The 17868-nt window shown below is 47.3% G+C and overlaps 2 protein-coding genes across 5 annotated transcripts in view; both read right to left on the bottom strand.

Annotated features, from left to right (window-relative positions):
- Positions 1–17868, bottom strand: part of LOC109412137 (protein unc-13 homolog 4B) — a 381313-nt gene that overhangs the window by 260170 nt on the left and 103275 nt on the right. The window lies entirely within an intron of this gene.
- LOC109412143 (uncharacterized) lies at positions 15875–17793 on the bottom strand. Its single transcript, XM_019685790.3, has 5 exons — positions 17664–17793; positions 17294–17601; positions 16865–17128; positions 16513–16800; positions 15875–16450 (listed from the first exon to the last, which is right to left on the bottom strand). Exons 2-5 carry the CDS (start codon positions 17544–17546, stop codon positions 15951–15953), a joined length of 1305 nt encoding a protein of 434 aa, XP_019541335.2. The 5' UTR covers positions 17547–17601; positions 17664–17793; the 3' UTR covers positions 15875–15950.

The raw sequence follows: 17868 nt of genomic DNA, 5'->3' as shown, positions 1-17868 counted from the left end.
ATACGATCACTGGTTGACTGGGTACTCTATAGGCATCACCCCAAGGGGTCGTGTTGGATGCCTGGCAGAAATTTTCGGAGCACACCCGCTTACGCTCCCTAATGTCTTTGTTCAGTGCCAGTTCAGCCGTCCTGTAGGCCTCACTTCACTCCATTCTACCCTCATCGGTGCGAGCTCTTTGCATCATCCTTCTAGCTCTTAGGTAAGATGCACAGAGTTCTGCGATTTCTGGACACCACCAGTATACCGGTTTGCGTCCATTTCTTGAAAGGGATTCGCCTTGGCATTATGGCTTCACATGTTCGGCTTAGGGTTCCGACTAGATCATCGCTGGATAGATCGTCGGTGTTATCCTCCATAAGCAATCGCTCTCGCTCCACAAATGCCGGTTTATCGAAGCACGAGATCTGCCATCCCCGATGACGGTCGATAACCTTCAGCTGTGGCCTCCGTGTTACACTCTGTACCGAATCGCCAGATGGTCAATGTGCGTGTATCCATCGTAGATCCTCCAGTCCGAGCTAGGGTTTAGACCCGGCCATGTTCCAGAAGGTCACATTCATGATGGACTCTGCACCTTTTCTACTGTAGGTTTTTTTCGCCTATCTTCGCAATATCCACTTGACTCCGAGACTGACTGCCACAGCAACTAATGTGCGGCTTCACAGTGGTTCAGGTTTAGTTGTGTAACCTGCATTATCGTCGGTTGGTTCGACCATCTCGCGTGCCTGGACATTTAGGCCCGCCCGTCGTAGGACCCTTGTTTCGACGTGCAAATAAGACATTTTGGTGTCGAGTTACACTCCCTGGCGATGTAGCCTTTCAATCCGCACTTGAAACAAAGTTTACTCCTGTTGGGGCCTTTACACACCCACGACTTGTGTTCTTGTTCGAAGCACTTGAAACACGCCACTGGCGACGCGTGCATGGTGAGTAGGCACACTGACCAGCCTTCTTTGATCCTGCCGACTGTAGTCGCTCTGTTCACCTCTCCTAAGGGGAGCTTGATCGTGGCGATCTACATGCATGCCGGATCCATTCGCTGGCGGATCGATTTGCTTTGTGCATCTACCTCGCACTTCTTCTGAAGTGCGGCTGCGAGTTCTTCTGCGTCGGTGATCTCGTTCAGGTTTTTACATTGGAAAGTCACCTCCGCCGTTATAACGGGCTCTCACCTGCACTTTTTCTCCCAATACCTCCTGGGCGAAGTCCCGTAAGCTGCAAACGAAGACATAACTCGCGTTGTACAAGACTCTGATTCTTCCGGTCACTTTATACGGCCATGAATCGTGGACGTTGAGAGAAGCTGATCGGAGAGCCTTTGGAGTCTACGAACGTAAAGTACTGCGAACAATATTCAGCGATAAACTGGAGGACGGCATCTGACGGCGTCGCATGAACCACGAATTGTACCAAGTATATAAAGAGATGGATATAGTGAAGCGACAAACTAAACAATATTCAGCAGAGAACCAGGAAGGGGCCGTTAGCTTCTTGGTAGGCCGCGCACATATTGGCTTTTTGCAGTTGAGGAGGACCTAAGGGCTCTAAGCGCTCAGGGTGACTGGAAGCGATTGGCCCAGGACCGAGACCAGTGGAGGCGAATGCTTCATTTGGCGTAGTTGTAGCCCATCAAGTAAGTACCTCCTGGATTAGTGCCTTGTAGGAGGTGCCTTTCTTGGCCGTCTCTTTTTTCAGCACTAACATCATCTCTCCAGTCCTGGTACGCCGGATGCTTTTTACATCGGCGCCTCGCATGGCCCTCAGCACGTCGGCGTATGTATCCAGTTTTGAAGACCAGAGCGTCGCTCCGTTCGCGCTTGCGGGCTAGATTTACTTTTCTCGGCTTCTTCTTTCCAACCGTAATCCAAGGGTTCTCCTTTCCTTGGTCCGGTTGGACCCCGTTTCTCTTAGGAGCCAGGTTGCTCGCGCTGACCGTCTCTTTCTCCCTCTTCGTGTTTTCGGCCCGACTCTGCCGGACGCTTCTTGGGCCGCATCTCTTCGGCAGGATTCGACCATGAATCGAGCCGTAGGGTGGTTTGAACTCTCCGCTACGGCTCCGGCGAGCTGCATGGTTTCGTGCTGCATCGATGCGTTGCCAGCAAAGAGGGAACTGTCCGTTTGGGTGGACCGCTTCTTCCTGCTCGCATGAACAGTACTCCGCTCTTCGACCAGGATCATACTCATATTCCTTCTTGACCAGAGGCAGCGATTTGCGGAGCTTCAGCAGACCCTATTTCAGGTCCTTGCTGATGATAGTCCGCCGCTCGTGTCCAACTGTCCGGCAACTACCAACATCTTTGTGTAGTCCGCTCCTGTTGAACCTCCTGCTTTCTGCTCGCTGGTGGGTACAACAGCTCCTTGTACTGGCGATCTCGCAAGTTCTTCTTGCGCGAACGGGTTCAATGCCGTTCCTTCTGCCTCTCCACTCTCGATCACATTGTTGTTGTTTATAAGATTTGGTAGTTATTCCTGTTGGGTTCTCTTTAGAGCCGCTATCCCTCACTACAAATGAAGTACTCGCCAATGATCCTGGTGGTTATTTATGCTAACAGGGAGGCCACCCGAGAATTGGCCCAGACCCTTATGGGAACTGGGCTCAGAGCCGGATCAGCGTTAATCAGGAGCGTTAATCTGAACCTACTTCCACCCAGTTAGTTGCCTAAGCTAGGCACAGGTCAGAAACGTACTTTAAGGCCACGCCACGGTTTTATGAGATGGAGCACAGCGCCGACATTAGCCCTTCCGCCGTTTCAAGTCAGTGTCACCCGACCTTATGGCCGGACGTCTGGGTTGGTTTAATCGACATCGGTGTACGAATTGATGGTACCAAAACGGTCTTGACCAGCGGGTGCACACGGCGATGATATTCGACCTAACTTCAGGCTGGTTCGGTGTTGGTTATTAGTGAGGCTATTTGGGGCTTTAGGCTACCGGAGCGCCAGACGGTACTGTGCGTTCCAAAGAGGTTTGATGCTACATGGTGACCCGATCTTGACTTGCTGTCGATAGATAAGCGGAAGATTTTATTTGTTTTGCAGAGTAAAAGAAAACGTCTGGTTTGGTTCGTTGACTAGATACTAATGAAGAAAATTTTATTTGAATTTCTTATCGCCTACTGTGCCACGCGTTACTAGGCGTTGCCATGGCATCATGTACTCTAAAGCTAATGTACATAAATTATTGGTTGTCGTTGCTTAAACCGATGCCTACTGTGATTTCAACACTCCTCCCTAAGCAATGAATCCAATTAATTTCTTATTTTCTTCTAGCTTCAGATTCGTCAGGGATTTGGTGAACCCATCCGCAGGTTGTTGCTTCGTGTTCACGTATCCCAATTCAATTATGCCTTGCTGTAGGACATCCCGGATGAAGTGATACCGGATGTCTAGGTGCTTCGTCCGTGGATTGTACCCTTGATTCCTGGCGATACAGATGGCCGATTGATTATCGCACCGGATAGGAATCCCCTGCACGCCAAACATCTGTGACTGGAAGTGGTGCCACCAAAGCGCTTCCTGGATTGTGAGGGAAAGTGCGATGTATTCCGCTTCGCACGAGGACAACGCAACTGTTGGTTGCCGCTTCACGTTCCACGACACAGCTCCTCCCATGAAGGTGAACACGTATCCAGTAGTGGATTTCCTGGAATCCGGTTCTCCTCCCCAATCGGCATCTGTGTAGCCAACCAGATTCGATGCCCGATCCTTCGAGTACGTCAGTCGGCTTGATTTCATGCCTCGCAGGTACCGCATGATGCGCTTCACAGCATTCCAGTGACTGCGCCCAGGATTCGAATTGAATTGGCTGACTTGATTGACCGCAAAACTGATATCCGGCCGCGTCACTTGCGCCAAATAGGTGAGACAGCCCACTGCCTCCTGGTTGTAGTAGTGACAAACGCTTAGGAACTCGCTCAGAGTGGATAGAAAAAGTGAGATGAGAGAAAAGGGAAAATAGGAGAAATAGAGCAATGTGAACGAACAGGCGAAATACAAGAGTTCAGAAGTTTTGTGACTACCATCGAGTAAACACGTCTTTTTATTACATCTCGTGAAGACAGAAACTCTAGTTTTCCCTCGCACTTAGATATTTCAAGTGGCGACGAGGATGGGATATGCTGGTTATAGGATTGAGTGATGTGCAACTGCAGAAGAGACTTTGCGATGAAGAGGATCTATCTGCTACAAAAGCGGAAAGGCTTATCCTTAACTCCGAGATTTCAGCCAGTAGAACCAGACAACTAAAGCATGATGATGATAGGAGAGTGAGCGTAGTAGCACGATTAGGTAACCGACCGGAAGTTTCACGGTCTCGGAACAGATTCCGGAACCGGAGTCGTAGTTTCGACCGGAACCGATCGTTCTCGTCCAGGAGTAGGAGTAATAGCAAATACCGAGGCAAAAGAGGTGGAAGTTCCGCTAAACCAGTATATATTTGTTCCTTTTGCAAGAAAACTGGACACACAAGAAAGTTTTGCTACAGTTTACACGACAAAAGCCCGCGTAGAAATCAATCCAGCGTTAAGTTTGTAGACACTCCAAAGCCATCAACTAGCTCCAAAGATTCGGGACTTTTTAAGCGGTTAAAGAAAGATCTAGATAACGATTCTGATTATTCCGACGGCATGCCTTGCTTAATGATTTCGTCTTCGTCCGTCAACAAAATCAATGAACCCTGCTATGTGGAGGTGCTAGTAAGCCAGAAGCGTTTGACCATGGAAATAGACTGCGGATCAGCGGAGAGTGTGATTTCAGAAGAGCTGTACTTACGAAATTTTGCAAATTGTAAGCTGCAAAGCTGCAACAAAAAGCTAGTAGTTATTGACGGTAACAAACTAAAAGTTGTTGGAAGAATTTACGTAGATGTGCAGCTCGCTGGAAAGCGCAAACAACTGAGCATGGTTGTGTTGCGTTGTAACAACGATTTTATCCCGCTGGTTGGCCGGACTTGGCTAGATGAGTTCTATTTCGGTTGGCGAAACACTTTTGCCAATCCTCCGTCGATGGTGGGGAACATTAACCTGGCTGATGAGCAGAATATTGTTGATGAAGTACAAAGTAAGTTTCCTACAATTTTTACTAAAGATTTTTCCAGTCCGATAGTTGGTTATAAGGGAGATTTAATCTTGAAGGAGGACACACCGATTTTCAAAAAGGCCTACGAAGTACCATTACGATTGAGACAGCAAGTGATTGACTATTTAACGGATCTGGAAAGACAAGGAGTTATCACACCAGTTGAAGCCAGCGAATGGGCTTCACCGGTCATTGCTATTGTGAAGAAGGATCAGACTATTCGCTTGGTGATAGACTGCAAAGTCTCAATAAATAAAGTTTTGCTTCCAAATACGTATCCTTTGCCTGTAGCGCAGGATCTGTTTGCTACACTTTCGGGTTCAACGGTTTTTTGTTCCTTGGACCTAGAGGGCGCTTATACACAGCTGCTTTTGACTGATCGTTCACAGAAGTTCATGGTAATCAATACCATTAAGGGCCTCTACTGCTACAACAGACTTCCTCAAGGGGCTTCGTCTAGCGCAGCAATATTCCAGAAGGTCATGGACCAAGTACTTTGTGGTTTGGAGAATGTTTCAGTTTATTTGGATGATGTGCTGATAGCGGGTAAGGACTTCAAAGATTGCAGAGACAAACTTTTTTTGGTTTTGGAAAGGTTGGCCAAAGCCAACATAAAAGTTAATTTGAAAAAATGCAAGTTTTTTGTTACGCAATTGCCTTACCTGGGGCATGTTTTGACAGACAAGGGATTGCTCCCCTGCCCCGATAAAGTGAAAACCATCCGTGAAGCGAAAGCTCCACGGAACGTTTCAGAGTTGAAGGCATTTTTAGGACTTGTAACTTATTACTCTAAGTTCATTCCTAATTTGTCCACTCGCATCAGCTGCCTCTACAATCTTTTAAAGAAAAACGTGACGTTTTGTTGGACTGACAACTGTAAGAAAGCATTTGAAGATTGTAAAGGATTTCTTTTAAACCCAAACCTTTTGGAGTATTTTGACCCGTATAAGCCCATTGTAGTAGTAACAGATGCCTGTAGCTATGGTTTGGGAGGTGTAATCGCACATTTGGTTGAAGACGAAGAGAAACCAATAAGCTTCACCTCATTTTCTTTGAACAGCGCACAGAAAAACTACCCCATTTTGCATCTCGAGGCGTTAGCAGTTGTGAGCACTGTAAAGAAGTTTCACAAATTTCTTTACGGAATGCATTTCACTATTTATACAAGCCTCTAATCGGTATTTTTGGCAAAGAGGGTAAAAATTCAATTTCGGTGACGCGTTTACAAAGATACGTTATGGAACTTTCTATTTACGACTACGACATAGTGTATCGGCCTTCTTCAAGGATGGGAAATGCAGATTTTTGCAGTCGTTTTCCTCTGTCCGATGAAATTCCCAAAGAACTGGCACGAGAATACGTCAAAAACCTTAACTTTTCCAACGAATTTCCAATCGATTATAAAGAAGTGGCTAGGGAAACTTTAAAGGACGAATTTCTGCAAACAATTTTGAAATACCTCAAACAAGGTTGGCCACAGAGATTGGAAAGGCGTTTTGTCGACGTGTATTCTCACTATCAGGAGCTTGAAGACATCGAGGGATGCGTTTTATTCCAGGATCGCGTGGTAATTCCTGAGAGTATGAAGAGCAAAGTACTCAAAATGCTCCATATGAACCACTCAGGGATTAGTAAGATCAAGCAACTAGCGCGTAGGACAGTCTACTGGTTCGGACTAAACAAGGACGTGGAGGACTATGTGAAGGCTTGCGCGATATGCCACCAGATGACAGCGATCAACAAAAAGGCTCCCTACTCCCGATGGATTCCAACAACTAAACCCTTCAGCAGGATTCACGCTGACTTTTTCTACTTTGACCGTAAAATTTTTCTAGTTGTTGTTGACAGCTTTACCAAGTGGATAGAGCTAGAGTACATGCGACAAGGAACAGACTGCAAAAAGGTTTTGAAGGTACTTTTGGGGATTTTTGCTAGGTACGGATTACCGGACGTAGTGGTCACAGATGGAGGACCACCTTTCAATTCAGACAACTTCGTTTCGTTTTTGAAAAACCAGGGGATTTTGGTAATGAAAAGTCCACCGTATCACCCAGAGAGCAACGGACAAGCGGAGAGAACCGTGCGTTTAGTGAAAGATGTTTTAAAAAAGTTTTTTCTTGATCCGGAAATGAAGAGATTAGACGTTGAAGAACAAATTGCGTATTTTTTGTCTAACTATCGCAATATTTGCGTAGATAGACAAGGCCAGTTTCCTTGAGAAAGATTGCTCTCTTATAAACCAAAAACTATGCTGGACCTAATTAATCCAAAGAAAAATTTTAAAAACAATTTGACTAACTCGCATGATGATCCTGTTTTGCACACTGCAAAAGTTGTTAAAAAACCCGATGCATTTACAGCACTCAAAAACGGAGATCTGATTTTTTACAAAAACATAAACACTACAGACATCAGACGATGGTTACCAGCCAAATTTTTAAGACAAGTTTCTGATGCTACTTTCCAGATTTCTCTTGGGGGAAGGATAGTGTTGGCGCATAAGCGTCAATTGAAGCTATCGTGACCCTCACCGCAAGGGAACTTTAGTTTTTCCTTTTGAGAGTGGAAACGCCTCAGTAAACGATCCAGCACTTGTTTTGTCGCCGAATCCAGAAGCAGCACCAGTTTCGTCATCTGTAACAAATCGAGAACCACCACCTTTGTCATCCGCACCATTTTTAGAATCTGTTTTGTCGTCGCCTGTGGTAAGAAAAAGTAACGATGGTTGTGGTACAAGTAAGAGAGGAAGAGAAGACGAGGAAGAAGATTCCGATATTTCAAATCCAGATTTTGAATTTTACGGCTACCCTGCCGATTCCTTCATTTTTACAAACGATAATCTTGAAGTAGATTCTCCGAATCAAGAATCGGATCCACTCCCAGTGGTTTCGATAAGAAAATCGAAAAGAAGAAACAAGAAGCGTAGAAGAAGCGATTTCGTTTACTATTAGTAAATTCGAGTTAACAAGAATTTTAAATTGTATAATTGTATATATCGATTCTTTTGTAAATGTTAAGCATAATATGCATTCGAAGATTTTAAAGTATAGTGAATTTGAGTTTGAACTTATATTGAAATAAAATGAACTATTTTCGAACTAAAGGATTAAGGAGTTGTAGTAGTGACAAACGCTTAGGAACTCGCTCAGAGTGGATAGAAAAAGTGAGATGAGAGAAAAGGGAAAATAGGAGAAATAGAGCAATGTGAACGAACAGGCGAAATACAAGAGTTCAGAAGTTTTGTGACTACCATCGAGTAAACACGTCTTTTTATTACATCTCGTGAAGACAGAAACTCTAGTTTTCCCTCGCACTTAGATATTTCACTGGTATGGAACTTCTTTCATTTCGCGGGCCTCGTCCGGCGTCGCCGGTGACATCGATTTGTCCAGCTTGATGCTTGCCTCTGCCGGCGTGGAGACTGGGTTGCAGTTCGCCAAGTTGAACCGCCGCAACACGCTGTCGATGTAGTGCTCCTGATCTACCCACAGCTCTCCGTTCTTCCGGTCCCGCGTGATCCTCAATCCCAGGCAGAAGGTTGCTTCGCCGAGGTCCTTCATTTTGTGGATTGTGGAGGAACGACTTCAATCTCCGCTTCAACTTCGCTTCGTTGGTGAAAATCAAGAAATCGTCCACGTAAATGGTGACGAAAATCATTTTCTCACCGTCGACCCGGAAGTACAGGCATGGGTCCACTTTCGACTGCTCCAGGCCGAAATCCTTCAGCGCTTTGTCTAGCTGGCTGTTCCACACACGGCTCGCCTGTTTGAGCCCGTACATTGCCTTCCGCAAGCGACATACTTGTTTGGAGGTGCCAGCAAATCCTCGAGGAAACTTCATATAGATGACCTCGTCCGCCAACTCGCCTTGGAGGAAAGCAGTAACAGCGTCCATCTGCTCTATATCGAGGTCGTGCTTTACCGCCAGCGCCAAGAGGTAGCGGATGGTGGAATACCGCACCACCGGGGAGTACACTTCGTCGTAGTCGATTCCTGGCCGCTGCGAGCACCCTTTCACGACCAAGCGGGCCTTGTACCGCTCGATCTCACCAGTTGGTCCTCGTTTCGTCCTGAAGACCCATTTGTTCCGGATTGCCTTCCGGTCGCTTGGAAGACTGGTTAGCTCCCACGTTTGATTCTCCTCCAGGGCCTTGATTTCCTTACGCATGGCCGCGATCCACTGTTCGCGATCCGGCCCGTTGAGCGCTTTGAGGGTCGTCGACCGTCGTGTTGGGAGACATCGATGTGAGCTGGGGGGAAACAACTTCGCCAGAAAAGGAACTATACGTAACGAAATCGGAATACTTGCCTGGAATTCGGCGCTCCCGGTCGCTACGCCTAAGCCCTTGCTGCTCAACAGCTGGCCTACCAAGTTGCGACGGGAGCGCAGGCTCGTTGCTCGCATCCAGAAATTCCGGATCACTTGACTCGCTGTCGGATGATGTCAGCTCTCCAATCTCGTCTTCAGTGAGCTCACCGCCACCGATTCTCGGTTCCGCAACCGGGTTCATCTCGCCAGTCGCAGTCGGCTCATCGATCGAGTACAGCTCCATGAACTGTATTTGCTGCTGATTATCCTCACGTTCGACCAAATTTTGCGGTTCGCCTTCCTGAACCACAACCACGTCGCGGCTGATCCGAATGTCACGCTTGACCGGATCGTACACACGATACCCCTTGGTACCGTCGGCGTATCCCACGAAAATCGCTTTCTGGGATTTGGCGTCGAACTTCCTTCTTCGTTGCTTCGGCACGTGGACCAACGCTAGCGATCCAAAAATCCTTAAATGTCGCAAATCCGGCTTCCTACCGGTCCACGCTTCTTCCGGTGTCGTCTCGATTGACCTCGTCGGGCTCCGATTGACGAGGTACGCTGCCGTTGAAACCGCCTCGGCCCAAAATTGCTTCGGTAGGCGCGAATCGTTCAGCATGCTTCGGGCTTTCTCGATGAGCGTCCGGTTCATTCTCTCCGCCACACCATTTTGCTCGGGAGTGTACGGACAAGTTTTCTCATGGCGAACTCCATCCTTTGCCATACTGCGTCTGAACGATGCATTCACATACTCGGTTCCGTTATCCGTCCTCAGAACCTTCAGCTTTCGTCCTGTTTGGCGCTCGGCCATTGCCTTGAACGTTTCATACGCCCCAAATGCTTCGCTTTTTCGTTCCAGGAAATAGAGGAACACCTTCCGGCTCGCATCGTCGATGAATGTCATCACATAACGGCTGCCACCGAGAGATGGAACTTCGATGGGTCCTACCAGGTCCGAGTGTACCAAGTCCAATAGCCCTTCGGCTCGCGAAACACTGGAAGGAAAAGGATTACGTGCATGCTTACCCTCGATACAAGCGATGCACTCCGGAATAGCGTCATCCCGCAATTCGAAGCCGTCCGCCATCGTCATCAACTTCCGCAAGCTTTGGCGATTCAGATGACCTAGCCGCCTGTGCCAGATGGATGCGCTCGGTGCTATTAACGCCTGCTCGTTATTCCGGTTGAGCTTGTACAGGCCACCCACGTGTGTGCCGGATGCGATCACGTTCCCATCGTTCTCGCGGACTTCGCATCGCTCCGCGTCGAAAAACACCGTCAGTCCCTTCTGACAGATTTTGCTGATCGAAAGTAGATTGGTGGCCAGTTCCGGAATTTGCAGCACATCCTTCACTTCGATGGGGCCTTCTTCGAGATCCAGCTTGACCAGACCCTTCGCGACAGACATCATGTTGCCGTTGTTCGCCGTGCCAACCGGGTGCGCCATGTGTTGTTGCTTCACAAAGCCGTTGCCACTCCGAGACATGTGGCACGTGGCGCCGGAGTCAAAGTACCACTCCTCACCACTTACCTCACCCATCGCAAAAACGCTGCACAATGCTTTGCCCGACGTCCTCTGTGGGGTTTGCTTCTGTGGGCACTTTGCTGCAAAATGCCCCCGCTTCTTGCAGTTGTGGCACGTGTCTGTAGAGTATATAAACACTGTTGATGTACCCTGCGGTAATTAGGTTTGTATTATATTTGTCATTTGTATGTCTATTGTCTGTGACGCTTTGGTTCAAGCTTTGGTCGTCTATTTGTCTATGGAAATGTCATTATTGAGAAGCTCAAAATAAACAATAATAGTGGAAGTGTAACCACATCGGAAAGCGGAGTGACTAATAAATCGCTGTTCGTAACGAGAGTGAGATATGTGGAATTTCTGCAGCATCCGAAACTGCACGTAATCCGGAGCGACTCGACAATTTGGCGCAGCCGGTACGATTTGTTTGCTGCGGTAAGTTTCCTTTAAACTGCGGTTCCGGTTTTTGAGAGGGGACTTGAAAGGTGAACGATAATAAATGGATGTTTTAAGTTCTTGATGCTACATGTTCGGTCAGTGATCATTGTGTGCGAGATTGTGTGTATGCTTGAGAGGATTGTGTACGATGTATGGATTATTGATTGCGGGGATGATTTGAAAAATTCCATGGCATCGTGAGGGATGTCGCAAGTTCTAAAATGAAAATCGATTCTCTAGAAGTTGGAAGCTTAAAATTGAAATCGCAGTGAAGAAAAGAAGAAAGAAAAGATGCGAGTCCGGTTGATGACCGAAGCGCACACCGAGGATGAAGTGAAAAAAAAAGATGCGAGTCCGGTTGGCGACCGTAGCGCACAACTGAAGAAGAAATGAAAAGATGCGAGTCCGGCTGAAGACCGTAGCGCACACCGAGAGTGTAACGAAATTGAAAAGATGCGAGACCGGTTGAAGACCGTAGCGCCAAGAATAGAGGGTTTCAATGCGATTGACAGTTTACAGCGTATGCTTCTCAGGAACCCTTGCGGATTTTGGCCATTTTTGAAGCTTGGATAGCGATTCATGATACAAAGCCCAAGAATTATGCGGATTTTTTTTTATGATTGAAGGGGCACAAAGATGTCTGCTTAGCAAAGAGACGACTGAGGATCTCAAGGTGTTGAAAGTAGGGTTAGAGGTTTAAATACAGTGTTGTCCAAAAGAGGGTTGCGTTTCAAATATTTCCGAACGTCCAGGTGGAGCTGTCGATTGATTACACAAGGGAAGATTCAAATATTACGTCCATCGTTTTTCGGGATTTCTAGACCCCCCCTCCCCCCTCTGTCACGCTATTTTCCTATACCTAATACACGTACTGTCACACTTTTCTAGACCCCCCCCCTCCACCAAATGTTGGACGTAATTTTTGAACGTTCCCCAATGGCTCCAAGGAAGTTGGCTTACCTCAGAGTCCCTGTGGCAATGGAGGCTAGGGTCAATCAGGGGCTTCAGGAAGTGCTCGATGCCGATATGATTGAACCAGTTATTGGGCCATCTGACTGAATTTCTCCAATGGTAGTAGTCCCCAAGGGGACTGATGATATGCGGCTATGTATTGATGTGCGATATCCTAATCAAGCGATACAACGTGAGCACTATCCACTACTGCCTACTACTACGTGGAACTACACCCTGAATCGCGAGAGGTAACAACCTTCATGACGAGCGGGGATCTGATGCGTTTCAGGAGCTTAATGTTTGGCATAAATTGCGCGCCAGAGATTTTTCAACGAATAATGAGCGAGATGTTGGCGGGCATTGATGGGGTGATAGTTTGTATAGGCTGTCCTTGAGAGGAATCACGCTTTGCTGAACAAGGATGGATGCTTGTTTGAGGTGGAGGAGCTGGAGATTCTTGGTTTCAAGATCAGCAGCCATGGTATATATCCTGCCGACGACAAAGTGGCAGCAATCAGAAGCTTTAGGGTGCCGGAGACAAGGGGAGAGGTTCGAAGCTTTGCGTTGTTAGTGGTGAGGTGGATTTGTGTGATTGAAATGAGGACAGCATGTGCGCACAAGAGTGTCGAGGCACTGGGGCGAGTGTTCGAGGAGCACACTTGTCCTGAAGCGGTTCGAACGGATGATGGACCTTCATTTGCCGGCGAGGAGTTTTCGAGCTGCTGTACCAGCGGGAAGCATCCGACTAGTCCGTGCCATCCTTGGTGGCATCCCCTACTGGCCACAAATGAGTGAGTTGGTCGAACGACGGAACCAGGGGATGCTCCGAGCGTTGCGAGGTGCGAGGTCATTGTGGGAGGACTGGAGGAGGGCGCTTGAGGATTATGTGTATTCTTGCAGCACTGCCCCGCATTCTGTTGCCGGGGGGTCTCCGATGGAGCTGCTTACTGGAGGACCTGTAAGGGACCTGCTACCTTCATTTACACTTCACTGCAGGGGAGGCTGTGCGCCGATAAGCGACAGCACGCCAAAGGGGCAGATGTAGCAATTGGAGACGCAATCATGATCAAGGGTTATGAGACGAGAGAATTGGAGCCCAGCTTTCGACCGGAGTGTTCGGTGATTCAGAGAGGCGGAAGTGACGTTGTTGTTTTGTTGGCAGTGGAGTTGGATATCGTCGGCCTGTAGCGCACTTGAGGGGGATGGCCCATTCCGCATGATGCAACGACCGATCCAGATCATACAGATCCAGCTACAGCAGATCCCGCTATGACAGGTGCAGCTACGGCAGATGCAAAAACAGCTACCGAGAATGAGATGACTCGAAGCCCGATTTCTAAGGAAACGCCAACACCCAAGCGCTCCAGAAGAATTGCAACAATGCCAGCGCGTTATAACGGATGATAGGGTCAATTTTACTTTTCAACACTATATCGGTATCAATAAAATTCTTTGTTTTTATGCATATTTCAATCCTCGGACCAGGTGAGGAATGCAGAGTATATAAACACTGTTGATGTACCCTGCGGTAATTAGGTTTGTATTATATTTGTCATTTGTATGTCTATTGTCTGTGACGCTTTGGTTCAAGCTTTGGTCGTCTATTTGTCTACACGGAAAAATATTAAAACCCAAAGAATAAGTTTTAAAAACTCAAATTTGGCTAAACTGCTTTTAACTCAAAGTTGGGTTGTTTTCTCCCTCGCCCCACCGCAATGTTGTCAAAAACAAAGAGAGAAGCAACGACGCATCCGCTGCTCTTCCGTGGAAGAAGCCAAATTTGGGTTTTCTTAAGTGAACCCAAATTTGCGTCATTTGAGGCCTCCGTTGGGTGAAAATAACTTACCAGTGGGTTAATTTTTTTGCCGCTCTCAAACGAGAACTACTCACTCACCACTTTCGCTGTTTGACGCAAATTTGAGTTATTCCACGGAAGACCGGGATTGCGTCAAAACAACTTAAATTTGGGTTGATTTGTAGTTCCGTGTATGGAAATGTCATTATTGAGAAGCTCAAAATAAACAATAATAGTGGAAGTGTAACCACATCGGAAAGCGGAGTGACTAATAAATCGCTGTTCGTAACGAGAGTGAGGTATGTGGAATTTCTGCAGCATCCGAAACTGCACGTAATCCGGAGCGACTCGACAGTGTCGTCCTTCTTCGGTGTGCCACCGTTGCCACCACGTCGTCGTCGTGCCGGGTTGGAGTACAACGCACCGTCGGCGCCGCCGTTTTTCGATCCACTCGGTAGCTTCACGTCTTGCAAAATTTTTGCCTTCACCGCGTCCGACGTTAACGCAGTGCCCGATGCCTCGAGTCCCATTATCATGGGTTCATAATGCTCCGGAAGTCCCATTAGCAACAACGCAGCCAGCCATGAGTCGTCCACTTTGAAGCCGATTCCCGCAAGTTTATGCGCCGTGGACATCAGCTCGTCGACGTACGATTCCACGCTGCCGCATTCGTCCAATCGAATCGAGGTTAACTTTCGCAACAACCCGATTTTCCTCGTCAGGCCGTTGTCCTGGAAAGCGTTCCTTAGCTGCTCCCAAGCTTCCTGAGCGTCCTTCGCGTCCTGCACCAGGCTGTAGTTCGTCGTCTCCAGGCTCAAGCAAATCGTGGCCATCGCTCGCAAACTAACCTCCTCGTCAATTTGCTGCCCCGCCGGGGGCGATACCGCGTACCACGTGCCCTCGCGAATGAGCGTCATTTTCATCGCGAACGCCCACGTAGAGTAATTTTCGCTTCCCTTCAGCTTCTCAATAATGGGCATGGCGACCGCGCTGATCCGTCCGTTTCCAGCGGCCGGCACTCCGGCTCCGCCCACGGCACCTGGTAATCCAGCTCCGATTCCGCTTGCTCCATTCTGCTGCTGACGGTTCATCACGAAAATTTTTACTTTTTCACTTTTCTTCTGGCTATGGCCAGCCTCGGGCCCATAACCTTTTGCAGAGTAAAAGAAAACGTCTGGTTTGGTTCGTTGACTAGATACTAATGAAGAAAATTTTATTTGAATTTCTTATCGCCTACTGTGCCACGCGTTACTAGGCGTTGCCATGGCATCATGTACTCTAAAGCTAATGTACATAAATTATTGGTTGTCGTTGCTTAAACCGATGCCTACTGTGATTTCAACAATTTGGGATCTTTTAGCGGACGAAGATGAACCAGACACCGGCTGAAAGTCTCGATAATAACGTCTTTCGTCTCTAGGCGACGATCTGGTTCTCTTTGAGCTGAAAGCTGATGTGTTTACCGTCCCCAATGACTTTTTCTGTGCATTGGGACCTCTTAGACTACCTCACCGAAGTGGTCTAGTTCCGGGCTCACACAATGCATAGCGAAAGTGACATTCGATTGCTTGATTTGATCTACGTTGTACCTGGGCGGCCAGTTGTCCGCATGTTGAAAGGGAACTGTGAACAAAATGCGTTCTTGTTAGTAATTCAGATATGCATTGTACCATAACATATAAGATGCCAAACATTATGAACTTATCAGAGCTGATCTTAACTATCTTAAAACAGGATCTGAGCGTCATCGATAAAAAAAAACTTCAGACTAAAAAATGTATTGCATTGTCATAAATACGACACAATTTAATGCAAATATCATGTTAAATCTACATTCGATTCAAGCTTATCATTACGACATCTCCTCTTTTGCAGTCTTGGTGGCCTTCTCGGTTGCTTTTGCCTTTGTCGCAGTTCCTGCGCTCTTTCTGGGCATCTTCTTCTTCGGGGCTGCTCCTGGCGTTGCAGCAGCTGCCCCGCTGGTGTTGGCCATCTTTTTCTGCAAGTTCTTCGTTTTTGCCTTCTTCGGCACGGATCCTGCTCCCGAGGACGTCGAAGCTGAGGCATTCGGCGTGGAAGTCATGGCTCCGCCATCCTGAATACTGCTGGTGCCAATGTCCATGGCATCGCCGCCAGACTTGGTCTGCTGCTTCTTGACCAGATTTCCGATGTCTAGCTTTTCAAAGTGGATTCTCTTGTTGCGGTAGACGCGCTGATTCAGCCGTTTGATCGTTTCCGGCGCAAGAGGATTTTTGTAGCACACGTAACCCATGTGCTGGTGCGGAATCTGGTCCAGGGCGACCACATTACCGACGTTCTGGAAAAACATTCGCAAAACGTTGTTGCTCAGTTCTGAAAAAATAGATAATGGTTACATGAGAAGGTACGATCGATTTTCTACATTTTCCCCTTACTGTTTGGATCGCAGTGCTTCTGGTAGGCCAACTCCACTCGGAGCTTCCTCTCCCGGAATATGTACTCGTGCATTTCCCGTGCCACCTTGGCCTCGCTCCTACGACTGAAGCGAATGTAGCAGCAAACAAAGCTCAGCTTTTGATACTCCTTGTCCGTAAGTATCAAGGAACCGTCATTCGTTTCCAGCGAAATTCCAAGAATAGTTCCACAAGCGCCGTAATGCTCCCTTAGCTCCATTTTCGTAACCTTAGGATCTACGTTCTCAACACGAATACAGTTTTCTTTTTCTGGAAACAATAATTCACAAAATTCATTTAGAAAATCCTCCCTGACAACTAAAAAACATCTTACCATAATTGGACCGAGCATCGACCAACTTCGCCTGGAATTTGCCATCCTTCGTTTCGCAAGCGCGTTCGGCTTCTTCCTTTTTGCTGAACTTAACGATGGCCACGATGGGACTGTACGGGGAAATGTGCTGTCTTCCTACGATCGTTTCACCATTTCGCGACTTCAGTTGGATACTTTCGATTTTGCCGTAGCGGTCGAACAGTTCCTTGATTTCCGATTTTCTCGTTCCGGCGGCAACGTTGGTTACGAATACGCTACGTTTCACTAGGGATGTAACAAATGGAACCGCATATCCAGGAATTATTTCAATATAGAGACAATGGCTTGAAGAGGTTTACAGACCTCTACTATCAATCAAAAACTTTCGATATAGGCACAAGCTTTCTTGGAACATGACCAATCGCCAAAATAAAGCCGCCAAATACTCACTTTGCTTCAGGAACTGCTCATCCCCCTCGCACGGTTCCCCATTGAAAAAGTAGGTGGATGCGGTGGTTCCCGATTTGTTCCTGCCATCCACCGCCACGGTTTCGTAGGTAAAATAGTAGAAACTCTTCAGCCCCTTGTTTTTGATGTTGACCTTCCGGATGCGGTTCAACACCTTCTGCCGCATCTGCCGACGCCGAACGGCCGGATTCTGCTGCAGGCTGCGATCGGTGCTGGAAGAAACCGCTGCATCCATGGTGATCCACACTCCAGACGCAGTTTATTTCACAGAACTCTGTTCAGCGGCAAAGCTAGAAAAAGGAAATAAAGCAAATTTGGTCATTTTCTTACAAAACTATTGAAAAAATCAAACCTTTTTTGGCGAAACTTGTTTACACACAGCGAGAAGCGGCGAGTTTGTTTTGATTCAAATGACAGTATGCATGGAGACAAAATAAATAATGCCAAGATGTTTCAAAAAGTTCGGAACCTCTCATTAAAAGGGGCAAGACAGATCTATACATGTATATTTAAAAATGAATTTCAGGGTATTGCTGACTGCACCCCAAATTGGACTG

The sequence above is a fragment of the Aedes albopictus genome, chromosome 1, assembly GCF_035046485.1.
Source record: "Aedes albopictus strain Foshan chromosome 1, AalbF5, whole genome shotgun sequence".
NCBI lineage: Eukaryota > Metazoa > Arthropoda > Insecta > Diptera > Culicidae > Aedes > Aedes albopictus.
The sequence above is the reverse complement of the archived record's forward strand: the minus strand, read 5'-3'. Positions and strand labels throughout refer to the sequence as shown.

Excerpts from the sequence above, each read along its gene's own strand:
- LOC109412143 (XM_019685790.3), bottom strand. The coding sequence starts at position 17,546 with ATGGATGCAGCGGTTTCTTCCAGCACCGATCGCAGCCTGCAGCAGAAT. Across the intron at positions 17,129-17,293 it reads TGAGCAGTTCCTGAAGCAAA|TGAAACGTAGCGTATTCGTA; the intron begins GTGAGTATTTGG and ends TTACATCCCTAG. Across the intron at positions 16,451-16,512 it reads GAAGCACTGCGATCCAAACA|AACTGAGCAACAACGTTTTG; the intron begins GTAAGGGGAAAA and ends CTATTTTTTCAG.